General features: G+C 35.6%; 1 protein-coding gene and 1 pseudogene across 3 annotated transcripts in view; one reads left to right on the top strand and one right to left on the bottom strand.

The window, feature by feature from the left end:
- Positions 1-26,322, bottom strand: part of BMS1 (BMS1 ribosome biogenesis factor) — a 61,934-nt gene extending 35,612 nt beyond the window's left edge. Inside the window, exons 1-13 of one of the 2 annotated variants that reach the window (XM_079136815.1) lie at positions 26,217-26,322; positions 25,182-25,391; positions 24,199-24,389; positions 23,223-23,302; positions 20,340-20,528; positions 19,640-19,782; positions 19,406-19,527; positions 18,908-19,101; positions 18,178-18,317; positions 15,595-16,352; positions 15,277-15,378; positions 14,220-14,377; positions 10,001-10,082 (exon numbers count right to left, since the gene is read on the bottom strand). In XM_079136815.1, the coding sequence (XP_078992941.1) occupies positions 10,001-10,082; positions 14,220-14,377; positions 15,277-15,378; positions 15,595-16,352; positions 18,178-18,317; positions 18,908-19,101; positions 19,406-19,527; positions 19,640-19,782; positions 20,340-20,528; positions 23,223-23,302; positions 24,199-24,389; positions 25,182-25,357 (2,335 nt within the window). In that variant the 5' untranslated portion in view covers positions 25,358-25,391; positions 26,217-26,322. Of the gene's footprint in view, positions 1-10,000; positions 10,083-14,219; positions 14,378-15,276; positions 15,379-15,594; positions 16,353-18,177; positions 18,318-18,907; positions 19,102-19,405; positions 19,528-19,639; positions 19,783-20,339; positions 20,529-23,222; positions 23,303-24,198; positions 24,390-25,181; positions 25,392-26,157 lie in introns of both variants that reach the window. The other variant, XM_079136814.1, reaches the window with a different exon arrangement.
- On the top strand, positions 4,333-8,926 carry LOC306659366 (protein-L-histidine N-pros-methyltransferase-like; annotated as a pseudogene). The gene has a single exon. The product of its transcript is annotated as a protein-L-histidine N-pros-methyltransferase-like (transcript).
- Positions 26,323-27,312: the final 990 nt, after the last annotated feature.

Raw genomic sequence — 27,312 nt, forward strand, 5'->3', positions numbered from 1 at the left:
AAACTTACTATTTTTACCATGAGGAACAGCTGATCATATAATTTCTCAGTATTGTAACAACCAACACTGTAGATTTCATTGCAAGAGCTGTTTGATTTAATACTATAAATTGTTTGCATTGATTATTGTCTCCCCCTAAACTGTGAGATATAAGTAACCTTCACAGACACCATATACCCACAAGGTTAAAACCCTACTGCTTCAAAATCAACTGTTAGATGGGTAAACACACAAACAATATGAAAAAACAAGGGGAAAATCGTCTCCAACAAATCAAAATACTTCAGAAACAGAATCCATTGACACCATAATGGAAGAAATGTCAGAGAAGGAATTTAGAATGTATATAGTTAAACTGATCTGTGAGGTAAAAGAAGATGTAAGAGAGAAAATACAGGTAGCAAAAGATCACTTCGGTAAAGAGAAAGATATTCTGAAAAACAAAAGCGAACAAAAAAACCAGGGCTGGGGTTATGGCTCAGTAGTAGAGTACTCACCTAGTACTTGTGAGGCCCTGGGTTTGAACCTCAGCACCACATAAAAATAAAATAATAAAAACAAACAGAAATTCATGAAATGAAGGAATCAATAAATCAAATAAAAAATTCATTGGAAAATATCACCCGCAGACTAGACCACATGGAAGACACAACCTCAGTCAATGAAGCTAAACTATACCACATTGAAAATAAAGCTGAGCATGCAGAAAACATGTGAAAAGGCCATGAAAAGAACTTCCAAGAAATATGGGACAACATGGAAAGACCAAACTTAAGATTTATTGAGATAGATGAAGGCCCAGAGATACATTTTAAACCAAAGGAATGCATAATCTTTTCAAGGAAATAAGTGTCTGAAAATTTCCCAAACCTTAAGAGTGAAATGGAAAATCAAATACTGGAAGCTTACAGGACCCCAATTCAAATACCCACAATAAGGTATATTATTATGAAGATGCCTAACATACAGAATGAGGATAGAATTTTAAAAGCTGCCAAAGGGAAAACTCAAGTAACATTTAGAAGAACACTAATTCTGATCTCAACTGAAACTCAGACTCTTAAAGCTAGGAGATCTTGGAATAATATTTACCAAGCTCTGACAGAAAATGGATGTCAGTCAATAATATTACACCCTACAAAACTAAGCTTCAGATTTGACAATGATATAAAAATCTTTCACAATAAACAAAAATTAAAAGAATTCACAAACAAAAAGCCTGTACTACAAAATATCCTCAAAAATAAAAATGAAATCCAGCAAAGGAACTACACTAGAAGTAAAGTCAATCAAAACACAAACAAAACAAAAACATAACATTCACGTGAATCTTGCAGAAAAGTAGGGGTTTCTATCCTCATATCTGATAGAGTAGATTTCAAGTCAAAATTATTCAGAAGGGACAAAGAAAGTCATTTTATACAACTTAAGGGAAATATACATCAACAAACATAAATATCTTCAACACTTACGTCCCAAACAATGGAGAATCTACATACATAAAACCAACCTTTCATAATCTCAAAAATCAAACAGAACACACAACACAATAATACCGGGTGACTTCAACAAACCTCTCTCACCAATAGAAAGATATTCTCATCAAAAACTAAATAAAGAAGTCATAGAACTAAAAAATACAATTAATAATTTATACTTAACAGACATATAGAATATTTAATCCATCAATGAATACATTTTCTTTTCAGCACATGGAACATTCTCTAAAATACACCACATCTTAGTCCACAAAGCAACTCTTAGCAAATACAAGAAAATTACATTCTATTAGATCATAACAGAATGAAATTAAAAATCAATGATAAAATAAAAACTAGAAGCTACTTCAACACCTGGAGATACAATATTGAATGGTCAATGGACAGCTGAAGAAATCAGGGATGAAATAAAAAATAGAGGTAAATGAGAATAGTAAACCAACATATCAAAATCTCTGGGACACTATGAAGACAATTCTAAGGGAAAAATGTATTACACTGAACTCATTCATTAAAAGAACAGAAAATCACCAAATAACCCAAATTTAAAATCTCAAAGTCCTAAAAAAAGAACAAACCAGCACAAAAAGCAGAAGGCAGAAAATAATAAATATTAGAGCCAAAATTAATGAAATTGAAACAGAAAAATTTCAAAAAATTTGACAAATCAAAAAGTTGGTTCTTTTAAAAAATAAACAAAATTGGTAAATGCTTAGCCACACTAATGAAGAGTAGAAAACTCAAATTACTAAAATCTGTGATGAAAAAGGAAATACCATGACAGACAATATTGGAATACAGAACATAATTAGAAGCTATTTTGAAAATCTATACTTCAAAAAAATAGAAAATCTTGAAAACACGGACATATTTCTAGAGACGTATGATTCACTCAACTAGATCAACTTCAAGCAATGAAATAGAAGATGCCACCAAAAGCCTACCAACCAAGAAAAGCCCAGGACCAGACAGATTCTCAGCTAAGGTCTACAAGACCTTCAAAGAAGAACTTACATCAATACTCTTCAAATTACTTCATGAAAACAGAAAAGGAAGGAACCCTTCCAAACTCATTCTATAAAGCTAGTATCACCCTGATACCCAAACCAGACAGACTCATCCAGGAAAGAAAACTTCAGACCAATATCCCTGAAGAATATTGATGCGAAAATTCAATAAAATACTGGTGAATCGCATATAAAAATATATTTAAACATAGTGCATCATTATCAAATGGGGTCATCCCAGGGATGCAACGTTGGTTCAATATATGGAAATCAATAAACACAACTCATCACATCAATACACTTAAAGACAAGAATCATATGATTATCTCAATAGATGCAGAAAAATCATTTGAGTATTCATTCATGCTCAAAACACTAGAAAAAACGAGGAAAAGGAGGAACATACCTCAACATTGTAAAAGCTATATACATTAAACCCAAGGCCAACATCATTATAAATGGAGAAAAACTGAAAGCAATCCCTCTAAAAACTGGAATAAGGCAGGGATGCCCTCTCTCACCACTCCTATTCAACACAGTCCTCAAAACCTAGAGTAATCAGACAAAAGAAAGAAATTAAACAGATGTGAATAGGAAAAGAACAACATGATTCTACATTTAGAAGACCCAAAAGCTCTACTAAACTTATAAAGCTCCTAAAACTTATAAACAAATTCAGCAAAGTAGCAGGGTTTAAAATCAGTATCAATAAATCAATTGTTTTTCTATGTCAGCTGAAAGAGAAATCTGGAAAACTATCCCCTTTACAAAAGCCTCTGAGAAAATAAAATATTTGGGAATCAATCTAACGAAAGAGGTGAAAGACCTATAGAATGAAAACTACAGAACACTAAAGAAAGAAATTGAAGACCTCAGAAAATGGAAAGATTTTCCATGTTCCTAGATAGGCAGAATCAATATTATCAAAATGGCCATACTACCAAAAGAGATATAAAAATTTAATGTAATTCCTATAAAGATCCTAATGAAGTTCTTTACAGAAATAGAAAAAGCAATCATGAAATTCATTTGGAAAAATAAGAGGCCCAGAATAACCAAAGCAATCCTTAGCACAAAAAGTGATGGAGAATGCCTTAAACTATACTACAGAGGTACAGCATGGTATGACACCAAAACAGACATGAAGACCAATGGAACAGAAGAGAAGAGAGACACATCCACATAAATTGAGTTATCTCATCCTAGACAAAGGCACCATAAACATATATTGGAGAAAAACAACAAATCATGTAGGAAAAATGGAAATCCATATATAATAGAATGAACTTGAACCACTATATCTCACTCTGCACAAAAGTAGATCAAGGACCTAGGCATCAGACCACAGACCCTGCACTTACTAGAAGAAAAAGTAGGTTCAACTCTCCAACATGTTGGCTTGGGAACCAAATTCCTCAACAAGACTCCTAAAGTGCCAAGAAGTAAAATCAAGAATCAATAAATGGGATGGTATCAAACTGAAAAGCTTCTTCACAGTAAAGGATACAATCAAGAACATGTACAGAGATCCTACAGATTAGGAGAAAATCTTCAACACCAGTAACTCACACAAGGCATTAATTTCCAGGATATACAAAGAACTCAAAAACTCAACAACAGAAAAATAACCCAATCAACAAATAGGCAAAGGAACTAAACAGACACTTCTCAAAGGAAGAAATACAAATGGTCAAAAAATATATGAAAAATGTTGACCATCTCTAGCAATTAGAGAAATACAAATTAAAACTATACTGAGATTCCATCTCACTCCAGTCAGAATGGCAGTTATAAAGAATACAAGTAACAATAAATGTTGGCAAGGATACGGGGTACTCTCATACATTGTTGGTGGGACTGCAAATTGGTGCAACCACTATGGAAAGCAGTACTGAAATTCCTTAGAAAATCCTGGAACGGAACCACCATTTGATCCAGCTATCCCACTCCTCAGTCTATACCCAAAGGACTTAAAATCAGCATACTACAGGGATGCAGTCACATCCATGTTTATAACAGCTCAAATCACAATAGCTAAGATATGAAAACAACCTAGGTGCCCTTAAATGGATGAATGGATAAAGAAAGTGTGGTATATATATATACACAATGCAATATTACTTGGTCATAAAGAAGAATGAAATTATGGCATTTGCCAGTAAATGGATGGAACTGGAGAATATCATGCTAAGTGAAATAAATCAATCCCAAAAAACTGAAGGCCAAATGTTCTCTCTGATTTGTGGATGCTAACCACAACAAGGGAAGGAGGGGAGGGACAGAATAAGTCCACTGACTTATACAAAGGGAAACCAAGGGAAGAGACAGAGCAGGGGAAATAGGAAAGACAGTAGAATTAATTGGTTATAACTTTCCTAGCCTTGTATTTGTATGTATAACCAGGGTAACTCCACATCATGTATGACCACAAAAGTGGGAACCTGAATAGAATAAGCTATACTGTATGTATGTATATTCTGTCAAAATACATTCTTTTGTCATGTATAAATAAAAATACAAATAGAAATAAAAAATAAAAGATAGCATAAAATAAAGAATATGTAAAGATCTCAAAAAACTCACCACCAACAAAAAATCAATTAAATGGGCAAATGATTCAAATAGACACTTTACAAAAGAGGAAGTACAAATGGCCAACGTATTAAAAACAAACAAGAACAACAACAACAAAAAAAAGCCGACATATTTAGCCATCAGGGAAATGCAAATCAAAACTATACTAATCCAGGCACTGTGGCACATGCCTGTAATTCCAGTGGCTCAGGAGGCTGAGGGAGGAGGATCACAGGTTTGAAGTCAGCCTCGGCAATTTAATAAGGCCCTAAGCAATTTACTGAGACTCTGTCTCATAATAAAAAATAAAAAGGGCTGGGGATATGGATCAGTGGTTAAGCACCCCAGACTTAATCCCTGGCACCAAAAAAAAAAAAAAAAAAAAAAAAAAAAAAAAAGCTATTGAAAAAAGCAAATAAACAAAAGACAAATGATGGCAAGGATGTTACTGTTGGTGGGAATGTAAGTTAGTATAGAGTTTCCTCAAAAACTAAAAGGAGAACTACCATATGATCATGCTATACCAACCCTACATATATCTGAAGGAAATGATGTCAGTATACAAGAGATATTTCCATACCTTTGTTTACTGCTGCACAATTTACAATAGCCAAGGCATGGAATCAGCCTAGATGCCTGTCAGAAGATGAATGAATAAAGAAAAAATGGTGTGTATATGCATACATATATATATACACATACATACACACATGCACACACACAATAGAGTATTACTGAGCTACAAAGACTAAAACCCTATCACTCGCAGAAAAATGGACAGAACTATAAGACACCACGTTAAGCAAAATAAGCCTGACAGAGAAAAATACTGCATATATTTTGTTAAAGGTGGAAATTAAAAAAAAGAAAAAACAAAGAAAAGGGCCTGTTAGGCACTGGAAGGGAGATCAAAGGGAAGGCAGAGGTGGATGCAGAGAAGGGAGAGTGGGCATATCAAAGCAGAACATATGCATGTGTGGAAATACACAGTGAACCCATTAATACACATTAGCATACAATGAATTTTTACTAATTAAAACTTTAAAATGAGACAAGTTTCAAGCCAGTTTAATAAAATTGAAAATTATAAAGCAAAATAAACTTAAAACAAGCAGAACAGAATAACAAGAGCAGACATCAATAAAACTGAAAACAGGAAAATAAGGGGAAAAAAAAAAAAAATCAACTCCGATCATATCAAATGCAGAGCCAACATGAAGAGTCTCCCACAGGTCACAAAGGGTATAAGTCTGAGCATCAATAAAGAATGAAGCATGCCAACTATATTTAAATCCATGACTTAATATTTAAAAAAAAAAAAAAAGAAAGAAAAAGAAAAAAGTTGACATGCACTGTGGTACATGCACTTCTTCCTCCTCATCCCAGTGCCAGTGATGATCTAAGCAAGCAAGCGCAGCCCCTGATGAGACTATTGGTGGGCAGTCTAGTGCCCGTGTGGCTGGCGTGGAAGATTTGGACACTGTGAAGCTCACTCACCTGCCCCCAGTATGTGAACATGACGATTGGCCCAGGCCGGGGGAGGCCATGGGCAGCAGAAAGGAAAACAACCAGTGAGTGGTATGTGTGCAACAGAGAGAAATTATGTGAATCACTCAAGGCTGTCTGTTCAGTAACCTTGATCAAGGAACACAGATTTCCCAATAACATTAAGAAATCAGGCTGGGTATTTATTCAATTATGTCATTCTTTTGTGTCATCTGTTTTCAGCCTGTTTATGTCTAGAACATCTATCAGTGGGTTGCTAGGAAGAAGTTCAATGTTTGTATTCTCACCAGATCAGTTTTAGAGACTGCTTAAAGCTAATCCAGACTGGAAAACCCAGACTTCTTGATTTAGGTGCTGGAGAGGGAGAAGTCACAAAAATCATGAGCCCTCATTTTGAAGAAATCTATGCCACTGAACTCTGAAACTATGATATGGTAGCTTCAGAAGAAGAAACAGAGTGCTTAGAATCAAGGAATGGCAGAATACAGGGTTCCAGTATGAAGTCGTCAGCTGCTTGAATTTGTTGGGACTGCTGTGATCAGCCCTTCACTTTGTTAAAAGATATCAGAAGTGTCTTGGAGCCAACTAGAGGCAGAGTCATCCTTGCCCTGGTCCTGCCCTTTCATTTCTATGTGGAGAACAGTGGCAAGTGAGAGAAATCATCAGAAATTTTGGAAATCAAGGGACAACTGGGAAGAACACGTGAATAGCCTGCCTGAGGTATTCAGAAAAGCTGGTTTTGTCAGCTTTTGAAGATTTCACCAGATTGCCATATCTGTGCGAAGGTGACATGTATAATGACTACTATGTTCTGGATGATGATGTCCCTGTTCTCAAACCAGTACAGACTGTGGAGGCCAAAGTCTTCAGGGTCCACCCCAGGATCTACCCTCCAGAAGAATGTTCACAATTATGTGACAGGAGGACCTTTGGGAACTGTCATTCTAAACATGTGGGAATTTAAAAAGCCAAAATATTAATTATTTCTTTGTAGTCTGTAAAAGGCATGTTTTTAAAAAAACAAAAACTCAACTCTGGATTTGTATCAACTCTTTACTCAGAGCTGTACTTCAATGCAGGTCTTATTCCAGTTATGAGGGAAGATTTTTTTTTTTTTTTTAATTGCAGTTGGGACTCATTGCCAGACAAAGAAATAGTCATGACTTCATGGAGCCAATAAATGGATTGTTTATAATAAAAAGAAGACTGGTGATAAAACTGTCCATTCAATTTCAAATATTGATTATAAGGTACAGCCACTGATATTCTTTCATGTTTAGAAACTCTGTTATTCAAGAAAATGTTTTTAATCATGCTAATTTAATTTAATCATGCTGTTATGGAGATGAAAAAGAAAGACTTGAGGGGACATCTCACAAAACAAGATATTCAAATGGCTAGAAAGCACACAAGAGATACTCAACAACATTAATATAATAAAGATGTTCAAGAGAGAAAATAGAAACATGAGAATAAAGAGATCAATAAAACAGAAGAGATTGCCTGATAAATGACCTAAGATATACACTCACACACACATTAAGAATGCATCATGAACCATGTGATTCCCAACAGTAATAGAAAATCATGATCTGCAAATAAAATTGAAGTTGATCCTTATCTGAGTTCCAGTTAAATGTACAAAATGCAACTATAAAATCCAATTCTAGGGTCAGTCATATAAGATTTAAGTGCTTCAATAATTGTACAAGGAGGGTTCTTTCCAAAGATCTAGAAATAATTAGCTTGAGCTGTTTTGCTAAATTCCTCAAGGCAAGGACCTCTGATCAGTGTGAATAAAAATCTGACCATGATTCTGTTATGCTCCCTGGTGCCCTGTGTTCAAAGGAATTGTGTCCAACTACAGCTTTCAGAGGAGAAACAAATGATACTGCATCTGGCCTCTGATGGCCCTAGGTTGCCTGGTGGCCTATGTTGAGATTGTCATTTTGCATCCTTTTCCTAAAATGTACTGCAAATTTGAAAGCACTGTCATTTTGGATTACCAATCTTTTTTTTTACCTTTTTTAGTGCAGTAATACAAAAAGAATTTATTTTGATAATAACTGATTTTGTTCCATTGTCTCCATGTAGAACACATGTTAAAAACTTATATACATCATTTTATATAATACATGATTACATAAAAAGATTCTATATGTTGTTATATAATAATATTAATTATACTAATATTATAATATACATAAGTTCTAGATTATGATTTCCAACCTAACACACCTGTCAATTTTACTGAAATATTCATAGAATTCAAAACTTGGGACTTAATTGGCTAATGAAAATAATTCCCCTCCCAAAAAATTAATAGATCTAACTCCATAATCTCTTGAAACAAGTTTACTGTAACATTGAACAAAATTTTTAAAATAAATGACAAAAAAACCAAAATATTTTGAAATAAGTGAAGGACAAATGTCCTTCAGAGAGAAAGTCTTTAGAGAAAAATCTTACAAATCAGTAAAAATATAAACAACTCATTAGAAAAATGGTCCAAGGACACCAACAAGCAATTAAGTAATACCACAGTCAATCCACTGTAAATAAAAATGCTTACTTGTGAATAATCAAAGAAATGATGGTTAAAAATTTAAAAGCCAAATTGAACAAAATTTTTTTATAGACGTTATTTGGTGCTGAATGAAAGCAGTAAAATAACTACTAAGATATACTGCTTAGGCTCAAAAATAAGAATGACTTTCTGAAAAAACATTTTGTAACCATGATCCATTAAAATAACTCAATTCTAATACTTATGAATCTGTCTTATGAAAATGAAAACATGAGCCAAGAGTTAATTTGAAGATCGCCCAGTGTAGAGTTCTTTATAGTATGGACAAAGTACAAAATTGCTAAATGCCAACAGAATTGACTTGAATTACAGTATCATATTTATATAAAAAAATGAAACCTTTGAAAACATTTCATGGTAAAACTTATTAAGTATACTTGTAATTAAGGTTTATTCACACACACACACACACACACACACACACACACACACACACGCACACACACACATAATCTTAAATGTCTAGAAGGAAACATCTCAGAAGATTACCAAGTTGTTTTTTTTTGTAATTGTTAGTAGAATTCTAGTATGGTACTGATAAGTACTTTTTATTCTAATTTTCCAAATGATCAAAAGACAAATATAAATGTTATGTATTTCATACACAAAAATCTACTTTTAATAAAATTGATAAATTTCTTCACTTTTCTTTATGGTCCACAACTAACAAACTGATTACCCCAGGGGAGAAAATGAAATCATCATGAAAGGAGAAACCAGGGTATTACCCAAAACTTCTGGGAGAGCTCCCCAATGCATTCCCAACTATCATTTTCAACTGAACTATAATTTAAGATATTAAAAAAAAGAATGTAGCCCTTACTTACCATCATCTGCTAATATCTTGGCTGCATCTTTATCCTCTTCCCACTTCCCAGTCACAAAGCAATCTTTGATACTGTTCATAACCTTACACAGAAAAGACAGCACTTAGTTGATGTGTACTAATCACTCAACAAAACAACTGCTGTTGAGAAACAGTAGGCAACAACTTCCCTTTACTTTTTAAAGGTACTTTCATGGATATTTTCACTATAGGTGGGCCTGTAAGAATACTTGACAGAATAACCACAGAAGTAAAACATAAAGGTCACAACATTAAGCAGTAGACAGGGCAAGTTCCATTAGTCCACTGATCTCACCAGCAACTGATATTTATAGTTTTAATTTTCAAAGTGTAATAATGTTTCTAAGGTAATGCAGTGAGACAGCATTTTACAAAGTTGGTCTTCCTATTTGTTAATACAAAGCTATTTTGTGTGTCTAAAAACATAATTCTTATAGAATGGGAGAAAATATTTGCAAATCATGTATCTGATAAAGGACTGGTATTCAGAATATATAAATAATTCTTTCAATAAACAACCCAATATTAACAATAGGCAAAAAATACAAACAAGTCATTCACAGTGGTGCACACCTGGAATCCCACTGGCTCAGGAGACCGAGACAGGAGGATTGCAAGTGCAAAGTCAGTCTCCTCAATTTAATAAGGCCCTAGGCAACTTAGAGAAACCCTGTCTCCAGAAAGTTTAATAAAGGGAGCAGAGAGAGAGAAGAAATGAGGCTTAGTGGTTGAGTACCTCTGGGTTCAATCCCCAGTACCAAAAAATAAATAAATAAATAACAGTTTATTTCTTCAAAGTATATACAGAAATGGCCAATATGCACTTGAAATGAGGTTTGACCTAATTAGCATTCAGGGAAATGCAAATCAATACCACAATGAGATACCACTTTGCACCTGCTAGGATGGCTATACTCAAAACCATAGATAATAAAAGCATTGGTAATGATGTGTTTACAAACATTGCTGGTGGGCATGCAAACGGGAAAATATTTTTCTATAATCATATTAATATTAATTGTAATACTATCCTGACATTGTTTTGTGTGCAAAAAGGAATAAATCAAATGACTAATGATGTGATCTTTAAAATTTCATCGTCTTTAGATTCAGCCAGGGGATAATTCTCCAGTGGAAAAATGGATACAGACATAAGATGTAGTTCTAAAATGAACCGAAAATAATCTGTATGATTCTAGCTCTAGTCACTGAGAAGACCCTGAAACAATGACCAACTCATAGGAATAAGCATTCTTATGCTCAGATTGTAATGTTAAAATACCATTTTCCACTAAAATAAATCAGCACTTCTAATGGTTGATTCCACATCTAGCATCAGAAAACAAGACACTGGACATTTTATCACATCAGAGGGCAAAGATCTTGTCAAACATAAGGCCAACAAGAAGAGTCTCCCAGGGTCACAAAGGATATAAGTATGAGCATCAATACGCAATGAAGCACACCAACTATATTTAAATCCATGACTTATTAATATTGAAAAAAAAAAAAAAAAAGTTGCCAGACACAGTAGTGCATGGCTGTAATCCCAATGACTTGGGAGGCTAAGGCAGAAGGATCTCAAGTTCACCGCCACCTTCAGCTGTCTCAAAACAAAAAATAAAAGGATTGGGGATGTAGCTCAGTGGTAAAATGGCCCTGGGTCAATCTCCATTACCAAGAAAAAAAAAAAAAAAAAAAAAGTCGCACTTGGAGAATCATTCTAAAAACTGATTAAAAGAAAAAAAACAAGAAAAAAAAAAAAAAAAACATTTTAGAAACAGGAAACCCAATAGTAGGTGGGAGAATAGTAGGTGGGAGTAAGTCTTTCTTTATAAAAAGCATTCCAGATAATAAAGAGAAATAACTGAATCTCCACTTCACAGCTTTAGGAAATTAATGGTCCTAGGCACTGAGCTGCTAACATCAGAAAAAAAGTTAGCCAGACTGCCTTCTAATGAAAAAACTTTACCATGTAGGAAATGGGGCTACCAAAAAATAAAAACTTAAATTCTGTCAAATTTCTAGATATTTTATCTATAAGGTAGCTATATCCATGTAGCTATTTAAACTCAGCTTTTAATTACATTTAATCTTTTAATTAAAGGGGTTGGGGAATGTAGCTCAGTAGCAGAACACCTGAGTAGGATATATAAGGCCGTGGGTTCAATCTCCAATGGTGCAAAAGGAAAAATAAGAAGAAAAAAAGAGACTGAATACAAAAATGTAGTTCTTCTAACTCAGTAGTCATATTTAAAGAGCTGGAGAGCCACAGTAGACACACTGGACAGGTAATGCACAGAAAATTTCCATAATGACAGTAAGTTTTACTAGTATTCCTCTGTACTGATTTACAGGAAACCCAGAGGAGAGAGCCTGATTAACACAGGCTCACAGGGATGCAATACAATCTACAAAATCCAGAATATGAGAAATTTTACATATCAATACATGGTTTCTTCAATAAATAAAATGTAAGGAAGAAAAGAGATGGGAGGAGGGAGGATTGCAGATTAAGAGAGTTAAATGACAGATAAAAACAATACTAAAAACCAAGTGAAACTATACTATAGTGTTTACTGATGCAAACTTTGAGGAGGAAACTGTTTAGAAAAGGACATAATCATGAGTCTGGATGTGATTCCTTCCACAAAAGGAAGAAGACTATGACAGGCATGATCACATGTAGTGAGTGCTGCTGAAGAGCAGCAAAGCTTGATTTCTTGAGCCTAGTGGTGGCCACAGGAGTATTTCTAAGAATTCACTGTTAAACAATTGTTTTTACATGATTTTCTCTTATTACATTTTACCATTAAAAATTGGTTAAACAAAATGTCATTCAGTGTTATACAATGATATACAATAGGTAATATGAGAGTAATCAGGTCTCTCTGAGGTGAGACATTCAAGCAAATCACACCTAAATACTATCAAATTCATAGATGTTTTGTCTATAACTACAAATTAGGTGATTACTTAAACTAAACTTAATTAAGTTTAAACTTTTATTTAATTAAAAGTTAAAGTCTGAGCATGAGTAAAGGTAACAGGTACAACAGAATGAAGCACATCAATTCTAACCCCATGACTTCATAACATTAAATTTCTAAAAAAAATCACCTTTGGAGAATCATTCTAAAAATTGATTAAAAACAAACCCAAATAAACAAACAAACAAACAAAAAACCAACAATCAAACTGAATGACAGGAAGCCAAGCCTTGGAAAGATCTAAGAAACATTCCAAGAGAAAATGTGGTGGGGGTCAGGGGGAGACTAAGAGGAGATTAATTAAGCCTTGACAAATTGAGAACTGAATAAATTTCAGTATGACACCCTCTGTCATAGTCTCCTTCCTTTCATGGAAGAAACCACACCCAGACTTGTGATTATTTCCTTTCTTCATAATTTTATCCTCAAAGTTTGCATCAGTAAATACCATAGTATAGTTTCATTTGTTTTTTAGTATTGTTTTAATCTGTCATTTAAATCTGTCAATCTACAATCCTCCATCCTCCCATCTTTTTTTCCTTACATTTTATTTGTTGAAGAAACCAAGTATCTGACATGTAGAACAGGTAGAATTTCTCATTTTCTGCACTTTGTGGATTGCATCACATTCCTGCATGCACTTAATCAGGCTCTCTCCTCTGGGTTTCCTATAAATCAGTATAGAAGAATACTATTAGGTGAGCTGGGGGAAGAACATTCATCAGTGTCACAGAGCAGAAAACATAAACTCAGGACACTAAGTATTTCCTCATTAGATATAAAATATTTCAAATGTATAAAAATTTGTCTGAAATGCTTCAGGAGAAAGAGTAATGCTACTATTACAATGTAAGTTGAACATTTTCCCTTTCACTATGACAAACATAAACTAACAAAACTCAGAATTTATGTAATCACTCAGGATGTACAAAATATTCACTCCAATATTTGAAAAAAGACCTGTTAACTTAACTCATAAAAGAAACCAACAACAGATAAGCTATACTGAAATCAGATAATGTTCTTCTAGAACAACTCCTCAATTCTTTCATTATAGTTTGTTTTGTTTTACTGATTATATGTGTGTGTGGGGGGGTGATCAGGAATCAAACTAGAGCCTTACACATGCCAGTCAAGTGATCTGCCACCAAGCTATACCTCCAATACTCCTAATTCTTTCCTAAATTAAACATAAATACTCAGCCTTACCTCCTCTAAATCCCAATCATGGGGTGCCTCCACAAGAAATTTGGAACAGTCCAAAGAATCAGCCTTATGCTTACACCCTCTGTCAGGCTGGCTGACACGAAACAACCCTCCAAGTTCTTCTTGGGTATCTTCATCTTCTTCTTCATTATCCTGTGTTACTAAAAAGACCACCAAGAGGAAAAGATGAGAACAAACACTTCATCCCTAGAGGACTCAGAATCTTCAACCAGTTAGGCCATATATCTCAGAAGTAAGGGGTGTGGGGATCCCTGTCTGTAGGAGGTATGGTGGTGGCCCTGAGTCAATCAGCCACCAAGAGCAGGTCAGTCACAAATAAAGAAAAGTCCAGGAGATTACCACTCTCCATACATGGAGGACTCTACTCTCCTACAAGACAGCAGCAAAGAGACCACTGAGGAGTGAGAATACTGGGGGTTGGGGTAAAGAAAGGAAATTAAAGGCAGAGCTTTAAATTATTATTGAAGAGTTTCTGGAAGGTATATTGAGTTTCTTGTCACTAAAAGTCCTTAGGCAAAATCTAAATCAAACCCAGTAAACACTAACCCTCCAGTTTAGTGCTCCAAGACCAGTGTCCAATCACATAGCAACCAGGAAGCACAATGTAAATCTCACCACTTTGTTTGTTTCTGCACTACTTTTTTCCAAAAAGAACATTCAGACAAGTTAAATAAAACACAAAATCAAAGAACAAAGGCAAAAGGAAGAATATAATACATTACATGGATTCTCACTCTAGGAAAAAAAAAAAAAAATTTATTGGCAGAAATACTTACCTGGCATTTAATTCTACACAAAACTTCTCATGAAGCACTTTTAAATAGGGGGTATAAAATGGACTGTATTCCCAACATAATTTGTATGGCAAACCCATAAATCTATTTTGTATGACCAGTTTGTGGTTCTCATGAGGTAATGGTTGAAACATCTTGCAAATGTAAAATGTGACAGTCAAGAATTACGGACCAATTCCCTTATTTTTTCTTCAGAAATAATCTAAGAAACTACAACATTGTAGCTCTGAATCAGAGTTCTTTACCTGCCCCATAAATAAGTTTTCGAAGGTTTGGAGTTGCTTGTTGCTGTCTCAGAAAGGCCTCTGCTGCCTTCCTGGAAAGGTCTTCCTTCCACTTGAGGGCACCTAAAAGGTCAATGCCAACATTCAGTTACACCTGTGTACTTGTCCTTGCTGCTTCCAGCTCACAATTCATCCTAAAACCCATAGCTTTTAAACAGCTGACAAAATCTCCAAACAGTAGACTCCAAATGTAGACATTCTACTGATAGCAACATTTCAAGTGCCAACTTTCAAAAAAGAATTAAATTTATTTGAAGTTACTATGGAACAGTTATTTACCTGAAGTTTCTATGGAATAGTTATTTTCTTCCTTGTAATCATCTTCCTCTTTAAGTAAATCTTCAATATCACTGGTCTCATCAATTAAGTTTTCAGACTTAAGCTTCTGTCCACTACTCAACTGCAAAGGTTTTGTAAGCTTTTCCCTAATAACCCCTCCATTTTCTGAGTCTTCTTCCTCTGAACTGAGTAAGGAACTTTCTTCAGATGCATCTTCAGATGCAAAGGCCTCTTCAGCTGTGCAATGACCAGAATCAGAAGTGGTGAGGGCTGCTTTTTTCACTGGTGAAGACTTTTCCTTAGTCAGATGGTCATTCCAATGATTAGCTGGCAACAGTCTTGCTTTACCACCTTCTCCAACAGCCTTCGATTCTAAAACATCCCTCTCTCCTTCTGCAGAAGAGTCTTCTTCACTGCTTTCATCAGCTTCCTCTGCTTCCTCTTCTTCCCCTGAGCTCTTCTCAAGGTCATCATCACTATCAGCAAATGCTGGCAAATCCACCTCACTCTCTTCCTCCTGCTCAAGTTTCTGCCGTTTGACACCCTTAATAGTCATATACTTAGTCATTTCAGTATCTGCTTTCTCCTCTTCTGTTTCATTGTCACTAGAGCCATTTTCTGACCTGTCACTTTCAGACATTTCATCATCTTCATCATCACTATCTCCAGACTCATCTTCCTTATCTCCAAAAACAGCTTTCCGACGCACTCGACCAGTCTTCACATCCACTTGCTTTTCCTCTTTTGGCATCCACAGCCTGTATTACCAAGTAAATGCAAAATAACAACTTGTACAGTAATTGACTAATCTATAAATGGTAATAAAGCTAATAAAAATGCAAAGAAATATAAAATGTCAAGGAAAACTTTAAGATGACATAGCATAAAAAAATTATTTGATAAACAATGGAATAGTTAATAAATTTATGCAGTTCCCTAACAACGCACTTGTAAAGCACTTATGGAAAGAATAGAGAACCTTTTAAAAATCAATATACATATATATATGTATATATATATACACACACACATAATATTATGCATTCTAACATAATTATATATATAAATTAAATTCTATTAAATTATTTTAACATATACTTTTTGGAAAACATGTTCAAAAGGTAAGTTAGCATTTAGTAGATCCTTTGGAAGACTGGTTAATTTCCAAGTTGGATACACATGTTCTTCAGGGAAATAGTTGACTCCAGGCCCAAAGAGAATAAAATAAGCCTAGATCATCTTTTTGTATCAGAAAGCAAGATATCCTCAAAGATTAATGGGGATGTGCCAAAAGGACACCAGACACAAACTGAATGCTCCCGTGACCAAATCTATAAAAACAGAGGCATCAGAAAGAATAATGATGGCAATGGAATAATAGCACATGAAATAAAAACAAAAGTTTATTGGTCAACAATGACACTGAAAGAAGTGAAAGCTCTTTGTTAAAGAATGACAGCAAATAAATGTAAAAGGATGGCAGATTAAGAAAAGTGCTATTTTCAAGTCACCAATGCTGTAAATGGTACATTATCATTAACATACTAAAAACACAGGATAAAACAAAAATGACACGTATATGTAATGCTACATATAAAACTATGAGGGCTGGGGTTGTAGCTCAGTGGTTGATCATTTGCCTAGCATGTGAGGCACTGGGTTCAATCCTTGGCACCACATAAAAGTAAATAAAATAAAGGCATTGTGTCCATTTACAACTTAAAAAACAAAAAAACATGAAAACACTAATTTAAATTGCACCATAATAGGTTAGTAAAAATACACCAATAGAAACAAAATGATGACTATATGAAGACTATATAAAAAGGAAATGTTCAGGATGTAGAAATAAAAATTTACATTTATTATAACTATATGTTAAAAAATAGCATTCATACTGACAAGGATGACAAGAATAATACACAAAAATGAAAACAGTTAAGTACAACACTGATTACAATAACCATGATCTTTTTAGTGAACACTTTGTCAGGTACTAATAGATGTTAAATAGTTATGCACATTAGTAAAAAATTATATACTAGATCATCTCAATCACTTTCTAATTGATTATAGGCATAAATCAATATAACAAAATCAAATTTTAGCAAATACCCACTATGTTTGAAGGTATATAAATTCCTTTTCCAGTCTAAAGACAGTTCACGTAAGCCATAGCATTAGGGTACCTCTATTTAGAGACATTAAGCAAAACATTCAGAGACAAAATGTGTGGCTCTGAATAGCACATGAATAAGCTCCCTGATTCTGCTCTAGAATTTTGGTCATCAGAAGAAAACCAAGTGACTTCAAGTTTCCTAGGAAACTAAAAGAAAACTATAGGAAAGATTTTGTGGTATTTGATGAATATTCTGATTATTTTGGTTGATAATTAAACCCTGATTTTTAGAAAATACTCCCATGTGATGTCACGTAAGTGAAAAAAACCCTGAAAAACACAAGCAAATACAAAGCAAAACAAAACAACCTGGATTGAATCCCACCAAAATAAAAACTGTGTTATGATGGCAGAATGATAGATAATATATTTGTTTTAATTAAAAAGAGAAAAAGTAGACTTACCCTTGGTTATCTATTTCCTCTGACTCCAAAGGTTTAGAATCAGAAAAAAGTGTCACTCTGCTTGAAGCCATCTTGGCATCAATAGTGGAATGTGTGGAGATGAGACTTTGGACCAGTTCACTAGTGCGTCCTCCCTCCTCCTGTCAAAGACACCAAGAAAGAGCAACTGAAGAAAGCAAAAAGAATCTAATAAGACACACTAGTTTTAATCAGCTTCTCATAATTATCCTAAACACAGATCCTGAAAATTTCATTATGCATAAAGATAATTCCTATAACAGTTGAATTTAATTCCTATCTTCATAAAAATTTTCTAAGTACATGGAGTATATCATCTAAATAGTTAACAAGGAAAACCGTAGGTCCCAGTGCTTCTGAAAGCACTATTTTAACCCAACAAAAATCCCATTTCAAAACTAAAAATCTCAAAAAACAGAACCAGACCATTCTGAATGAGAAAAAGACCAAAAATAGATGAAAAACACACTTGTTTGTAAAACGTGCCACACTGGCCCATGGTCAGGGAGACATGGGAGACAGGATTCTTCTTTCTGCTTGGTACACTGAAACTGCCTAATGTTCTTCTACATGTTTAAAATATACATTTGAACCTTTAAGAGTAGATAAGGAGAAGAGCTTCAATAAATAAAAATACAATACATTTCTATGATTAAAAAAAAAAAAAAGTAGCTTTGGACGAATGACAAGAATTTAGAGCAAAGACTCTTACTGATGACTGAAAACCATGACTGCCTCCAAGGTCGACATAGACAGCATCTTTGTCATACAGCACACCCCCAACTCCAGAAAGAGGTGCATAAACCAGCTTCTCCTTTTCATTTAAACAGCGCTTCTTTTGCTGTTCAGGAAGAGCACAGGGATCTGGGAGGAAACTGACATCACTCACAGCAAAATCTCCTACACCTAGAAGAGAGAACCCAGGAAGTGACTTCAGCTACCAGAAATCAACCAGTATCAACTGAAAGCAAAAATGACCCACAATCTAAGGCTTATGATTCTGAAAAGGGCATCATTCAACAATAGAACTGTGCCTTTCTAGTTAGATGTCACCAGCATCCACTAATACCTTTGCCAGGTGATGCATATCTGGATTACTTTTTAAAACTCTGACAAAGTAGCTGAGTTGTTTGGACATGTCTAAATTTTCATGAGAAATGAGGTCATTTCAAGAGTTCTACAATATAGTGTTTTACAAGAAAGAGGATACCTGGCATGTGAATCTGGCTTTTGTTTTTCAAGTGTGCTCCTCGTAAATAACCATAAAGGGACACCTTTCGGTCACACTTGATGTTTGTTCGGATATCTTCAGGGTTTGTCAAATCTTCCATCCTAGAAAAGTAAAACTAGGTACTATCACAGTTTTATTTTGTTTTCCTAGCCTTTTTAGCTTTAAAATACATGGACTGGGAAAAAAAAAAAAAAAAAAAAGTTTATTTTTTACCTGTCTGCCAGGATATAAGGATGAGAAGTTTGCCATGTGAGAGGCCTAAACTTCATAACTGTAATAAAACGGCCTAGATTGTGAATTTCTTGGTTCTGATATTCTCCATGTACCATTCCAGAAAGGTAGAACAGTTTGGCACCCTAAACATTAAAAAAAACATGAAAATTAAATTTCAGTTAAATTCTGGTCAACCCAGTGCCAAAATAAAGGCCCTAAATAAGATGAAATCCTGAGAAGGGAGACCACTAGCAATCTATTGTCCTGACGCTTCCAGAGTCTGCCTGGGTTTCTTTAAGACTTGTCATGTGAGGGACTTGCAGATGCAGACTGTTCTGCAGTCAAGCAATGGCATCAATCTGGGCATGGCAAGGATAGGACAATGAGAATCCCAGGCAGAAAAAGGATTTTATAACTGATGAGTTAGAGAAGAGTTGCAGTCCCTGATTCTTCATTAGGGAAAACTTGTACTATGCTTTAACATATTATGACCCCACAAAAGAGCCAGATACTGTCTGGTATGGCAGATAAGAGAGACAAATGAAATATAAGGAGCCCAGAATAAAGATTCTCTTCAGGGAAATATTCCAGGGACTGAGAAAAGATGCATAAAGGAAATACAGGAGGCCAAGCCTATAGAGATGTTTATTAATGTCCCACTATATTTTAAAAGGATTAGTTCAATAATTTCTCTTCCTACCGGGTAGACTTCTGTCCAGAATCTGTGTTTTAATCGCTTCTTTGTCTTCTTCAGTTGCTTATTATGCTTGAAGGAGTCTAAGTGAGTAAGAACTCCCATAATTTTAGGAAAGCCATGTACTTGACAGATGTTCAAAAACTCAAATGTTTCCATTTCAAACCCAAAGCTGGCATCTATAAGCATCAGAACCTAAAAACAGAATATAAAATTTCTCAAAGGAACTACCAAAACAGAGCAGGGGTCAGCAAAACATGGTCCACAGGTCAAATTCAGTCCATCGCCTGTTGATGTAACTAAAGTATCTCTAGACCACAGCCACATTAATTCATTTACATATCATCTACAGTGGCTTTTGCACTGCAACTGCAGAGTTAAGTAGTGGCCATAGCAACTGCATGGAATATTTACTCCTTAGCCCTTTGCAGGGAAGTGTGCTGATTTCTGCACTAGACTCAACTCAGTGGCTCTTAAAAAAGCACCCTAACAGTGAAAGCCCCACCCTCTGACTGGACAATGCCCACCAGAGCATAAATTTTCATCTCAAAAATCCAGATATGTGAGAAAGAACTTGAGGCCAAATTTGGCCCTTATATAAAAAGCCATGACATCAAGAAATGAAATTTTCTGTAAGGAAGCCAGATACTTGTCTTTAACATCCAAAAAATGGGCAAAGTCATAATCAACAGCTTCAATTTTTTCATAGAAAAAAAAACCCAAAAAACAAAAACCTGTTTTCGTGCTAAGAGGTATAAAGTAGAAAAGCTCTATCTTGCATGTTAACTGGTATCATTCAATTACTCAGAAATCATTTTTTTTTTCGAAAAGGTTATCAGTTTATAGAGTCAAAATAGAAAAGTTATGATGAATAGCAATCTATGAAGAAAATATGAACAAGATCAATTACTAAAATTTAAGACTCCTCAAATAAACAGTGAATTTCAGATCAATTCCTGGAGACATGTAGTTTTAAATTTTGAAGACACCTTTTTGTAGCTAACTAAAAATATCAAAAAACATGAACAGGTGGGGGTGTAGCTCAGTGATATAGTATGTGGCTAGCATGCACAAGGTCCACCATTATGGGCACAAATCACACAAAGGCAGGCTAGTAAGTGTTGTGATTAAGCACACATGCCACTGCACACCACAGGCAAGAGTCTACAAGAAGAGTTATCCAATGACAGTGGAATAAGGCAAAGATGGATGGGATGGATGTCAAACAATAGAATATCCTGACACCCATTTGACACCACAGTGTACCAAAGAACAAGTAATTGCTTGTAGCAAACAGTCCCTTCAGCTGCCATACTTGTGAACTAAGTCTGTATTACACCCCCAATACCCACGTATGTATGTTCGTACATAAATCCATGTATTTTGTGTGCCTTTTCCATGACTTAGGAAGCTTTATGACAACCTAGAGAACAATCAACATAAACCAGGTTAAATTATGGTACATTCATGCAAAGTAGTAGTATATTAAAAAGAATAATGTTGAGCTATAAAAGTTACTAATTATATACACCCAAGATACATTATGTTAAGCAGCGAAGCACAGAATGGTTTGTATAATAAACTACGATTTGTGTTTATAAAGGGTTGCATGTGTGTTTAAATGTATCTGGAAGGATACTCTTCTGAGGTAAGCTGAGATACCAAAGACAAAGTCAAGAAAGAGAAAATGTGCACGTTTGTACCCTGCAGTACACTTTTGAATATTTTACCAAATTTGTGCTCCTTTTAAAAATCTTAAAAAGATTTACACAAAAGGCATCTTTCTTAATAGGCATGCTTTTAAAATTAGGAGGAAAGTACTAATTCAATCATTTCAAAACACAAGGTTTAGTAAATTTAAACTACTGTGTGCTGACAATAAACACTTATTTCTACTACTGGTAGCATTATTTGTTCAAAATGTGAATGCTATTTAATTTTCTGAAATTAAAATGACACAGTTTTAAAAATCTATATTACTCGTATTTATTATTTTAGGAGTCTTCCTAGGCGAAAGGATAAAATCTGTATCTTTGTCACCAAACAATTCTCTGGAAAGAGTGGAAAAAAAGAAAGTTAACTGTCATGTCATGTCATCCTATCATGCTAGTTTAAAAAAGAGTTAACACAGGGGTTGGGATTGTGGCTCAGTGATAGAGCACTTGCCTGGCAAGTGTGAGGCACTGGGTTTGATCCTCAGCACCACATAAAAATAAATAAATAAAATAAAGGTACTGTGTTCATCTACAACTGAAAAAAAAAAAAAAGGTTAACGGAATATCAGAAATAATGAACACTGTCATTTACAAGATACAACAGAAGCTGGTTTTCCACATTCTTAGTACTGTCTAAATTTTCCATTAATAAACTATGACCACTTCATGATAGCAATCCATGTACTTATACTACCATAATCACAAAGAATGGAAGTTCTGACATTCTTAAGAGTAGAGTCCAATTTTCATACAAGCTACTTAATTGTTTGGGGGCCTCAATTTTACCATATGTAAAATATGGATAATGCCTACTCACTTCAAAGGAGTATGAGGGGTTATATTAGCTAAATTTATAAAAAATAACAAACACAGTGCCTAGGAAGAATCCACGAAATGGCACATATTATTATGTGTGTAAACACACACACACACTCTTATACATACACTAATGAGCTTTTATAGTTTTCCCCATCCTGTGGTTTGCTTTTAGATCTCAGAATAATTGAATCAGGCACATGCCATTTTTATTATAACAATTAATAGTATCAATTCAATAGTATCATATCTACTGATTTAATAATCACAAAATCTTCTTCCTTTCAACATGGCAAAAACAGCCTACGACATTTTTGTAAGTTTTCATCAGAAACCCAGGTTGCCCCTGATAACTTACCAGATCTGCTACTTTGGCCAGATCAATCATCATGTTAATGTCACACCCACATTCAATAATGGTGAGTCTGCGTTTTTTACCTGTAAGGAAAAAGATGAACATTTTACTTTTAAACAATCCTGACAGGGTAATATTCATTAACTAATTACCATGTTTTAAATGGATCCATTAATACAACATATATATTTACAAGAATGTGCTAGAAGGACATTTTTATGTGAGAAAACTGGCAAAGTGAAATATATTCCACCTTGATTTCCTTGTTATGTTCTCTATTTAATTTAAAAATAATACCAATTCTACCCAGATAAATAAGTGCTCAAATAGGTAAAAATCTGACTGAACAGAGTTCATGATAAATGATTTTGCTGTTTAGTCAAAGTCTTTAACTTGGTCACTGCAGTTAAAACATCCTCAAATCTAATGCAACAGAAAAATTCATGGTACAATGATTATTTCTCAATTTAAAAAAAGACCTGACCATATTACTGTTGCAAGACACTTCAGATTCTACCACTGCCATTTGGGGAATTTGCTTCATTTCCCCCTCAAATTTGGAAAGGTCACCATCACTCCAAAGTCTTCTAGGAATAAAGAGAGAAAATTTCTTCTCACTTCCACAAGAATGTAGCCTTAAGAGAGAAAAGTGGGTATGCATGGTGCACAGTGGTACTTACTACCTTTTAAAAGAATGTGCCCACAGTGACCTGACCAGCTTGTCCAAGTCTGCTAAGCCTTTCCTAGAAACACACGCGGCAAAGCCAACAGAGCAATCAGAGTAGGGTATAAACATATATCATTATCTCTAGGAACTTATCCTTTTCTGAAGCTACAATCAACTCAGTAAAAGCACAAAAGGAAAGAATATGGTGTGACAATATTACTTTAACAATTTCTACTCAAGAAAACAACAAAGACATGTATGTCACTCAGATGACAACACCTGTGATGCCAGCTCTGTGGCAGCATACCCTACCTGACACAATCGTCACAGGGCCTCTAATTTCAGTCAACTTTTGCCTGGTAAAATTTCGAATGAGGCACTGTATCAAGGTACTCTTTCCAACTTTTGGAGGTCCCATCACCACTACCACTATTGGTGGTGGCTCTAGTGGAGTTCGATCAACCACTGGAATGTGATGCTTTTTGGTCTTTAAGTCCTGAGTCCTATTTGTAAAAATAAATAATTAATTAATCAACTTTCAAAATAATAAAAGGTTAGAACTCTGTTAAGTATAGATTTTATGAAGAGGACAATACACAGAAACAATTAACTTGTTAATTGTTAACTTATTAATTTCTTGCCCCAAGCAAAGTAACTGCTCTTCAGTAAAGACTAACAGGATGACTTCAAAACTAAAGTGAGTTGAAAATTAAATACACGTTAAATCTGATTGTTTAAAGAGTTAAGTTTAGTAGTTTAAAAGAAAAAAGATAAACACCGAGACAGTGTGTCAAAACAAACAAGAGCAGAGGTTTTAGAGATCAATTTGACTGTCATATTTACTGGTTATGTGATTGAAGGGTAATGCCTGTTTTCTTATTCATTAAGGACAAAAATAATTCTTGGCTATTCAGAGATTCAATTAAACAATGTTTTAAATACACTACTAGGTATACAGTAAGGACTCCCTAGATAAAGCTACTTTGCTATTAAATGTTACAATTTTAGAATCACATGAAAAATTTTTAGGTGGGAAATGCACTTAACACCACAGATTGTTTAAAGCTTAGGGAAAGAATTATAAATTAAATTCTGTAAATTCTTTTTTCTTTGGCAAAAATAACCAACCAGTGGGCAGATGCTGGAGGCAAGGCTGCTTCTATGGGAAAGGTTTCTCAAGTTTTAATAAAAGTCACATGGCATGCAGGTGTCCTTCAAAGCTCAGGAAGCCGAATATTATTTCCTACCATCTAAAAAAATAAACAGAGGAACCATCAGAATCCAGCTAAACATACCTGTGAAAGGATCTAGCCATTCGCACAGCAGACTGAACTGCAAAAGCTTTGGGGTTTCTCTTTCGAGCATCTTCTTCATCTCCAAGTTGAAGATCCTGCAGATGCCGTTTCTTTTTCTTCTCAGCTTTGGGCCCACTGTGTTTCTTTCTGTGTTTCTTCTGATCCTTAGACTCCATATTGGGTATTTATCAACTCACAAATAACTCTAACCTATATAGAATGGGATGGGAAAGTAGGGGAAGTATTTTACAATCAGGGGAAGGAGGGGTGCAGGAGTGCATGTGTGCAGTAACTTCACTTATTTCTTTATGAAGAGATGATGCATTTATTCAGTGCAGAAACTACTTAATATCATCCTCCTTTTACTTCTCTCTATTATGCCATAAATTACAAGTTATCTCTGCTAAGGCTACTTTTATATTTCTTACATTTTATTCATCTAGGTGTCCTGTCAACATCAGCAGTGTACAGTGTACACTCCTGTATTAAAAAAATTTTCTCTATCTGTATTTTCCCATACAGAAAACATTAGCCACGCGGTTACTAAGAATTTCAAATGTACCTAGGGAAACTGGAAAATTAAATTTTAATGAATTCTAAATTTAAATAGCTATATGCGGCTAGTGGTTAACACAGTGGAAAGTTCAAGCCTAGATATCAACCGAATTAATGGTTTCCTAACTTACACTAAAACTTAAATTTTAATAAAACGTCTAAAACATTTTAATGGCCGTCCAACCTCATGTGCTAGACGGACATTTTCTAACTGCCAGACTTGTACAGGATAAAATCTAGCTCACGTGCTGGAATGATCCTGCCACGAAACTACCTCTCCCTGTCACCTTCCCTCCCGGTCCGGGCTTCTTGACTAAATTCATTCCGCCACTCCCCAACGACCTGAGCACATTTCAGGTGCAAGATGTGCCTGTCTGGTTTTGAAGCGCTCCCTAGGAGCAGACTGCCGGGAGAAACGTACCACGCTCACGACTCACTATCCCCAAGGTCGTCTCGTCCACCCGAGCCCGCGGCAGTTACCAGGTTCACAACTGCAACTCCTCAGCTCCGCATGGACGCCACCGGAAACGGAAATTCGCACTACCGCGGGCTCCCGGGAGGGAAACAAGAAACCGAAGAAAGAGGCCTACAGAGGGAATGACTTCAAAGGAAGAAGCCGGAAGGCAGGCTTGTGATTGGCCGAATGTGCGCAGACGCTGTCTGCGCAGTTCTTTCCACCTAGCGGAGCTCCGCCCCGCCCCGCCGCGCCCCGCCGCGCCCCGCCCCGCTCCCCAAGAATCCCTAGCCAGGGCGAAGCACTGCTGGACAGCAAATCTAGCGGTGTAAATGCGAAGCGGAGAGTGCTGCGCGTGCTGGAGTCCCAGCGGAAGGTCAGGACAACCGTGCGATGCGAAAGACGAAAGTGGGTACTTTCAGTCCACGGAGTCACCGTGCCAGTACCCTTCGAAGGCCTTAGGCCCCACAGCCCCCAATTCGCCCAGTGGACTTTTCATTCCATTGAAGTCCTTAAAGACGGCAGAGCCAGGGAAGGATTCCTTGGTGTTTTTTGAGCCCTCCGTGCCCTTTTTTGCCGGGACCGACAGATTCAGAACAAGGATAAACAGTCCCGGCCTGAATTGCCTCGTTTTTCTCCTGGGAAAAGGGTTTTCCTTGAGGAAACGCTGCTTTCTGCAGTCGTCTTTGTGCACAGCTTTGCCTTAGCAGGGCTCTGCCCATTCCTACCTGTGGAAATGTCTCTGAGTCCCTTTAATCCTGGTCTCAGCTACTTGGGATACTTGGAAATGTTGGTACTTGGCTTGCAGGGTTTCTTTTCAATATGATTGCACCAGTGCTCTGGGGGACTCAATTTTACACCACATAACTAGCTCACTCTAATAATAGAGACCCCCATACTTCATTCCATTTCACACTGAGTTTGTCAGGCCCTCAGCTTGCACCGATATTCACCCTCCACACACTTTACACTGTGCTGTTCTGGGGAGAAGACCTAACATGGCACACACTCTCCTTATCTATGAAGTGTTTAGAACGTTTTAACTCCTCCAACACTATTCCCTCTTTCTTCTTGGAAATTTCAGTATTCAGGTAGATGACCCTTCTAACATCCTCTTGGGCC

The sequence above is a fragment of the Sciurus vulgaris genome, assembly GCF_902686455.1.
Source record: "Sciurus vulgaris genome assembly, chromosome: 4".
Taxonomy (NCBI): domain Eukaryota; kingdom Metazoa; phylum Chordata; class Mammalia; order Rodentia; family Sciuridae; genus Sciurus; species Sciurus vulgaris.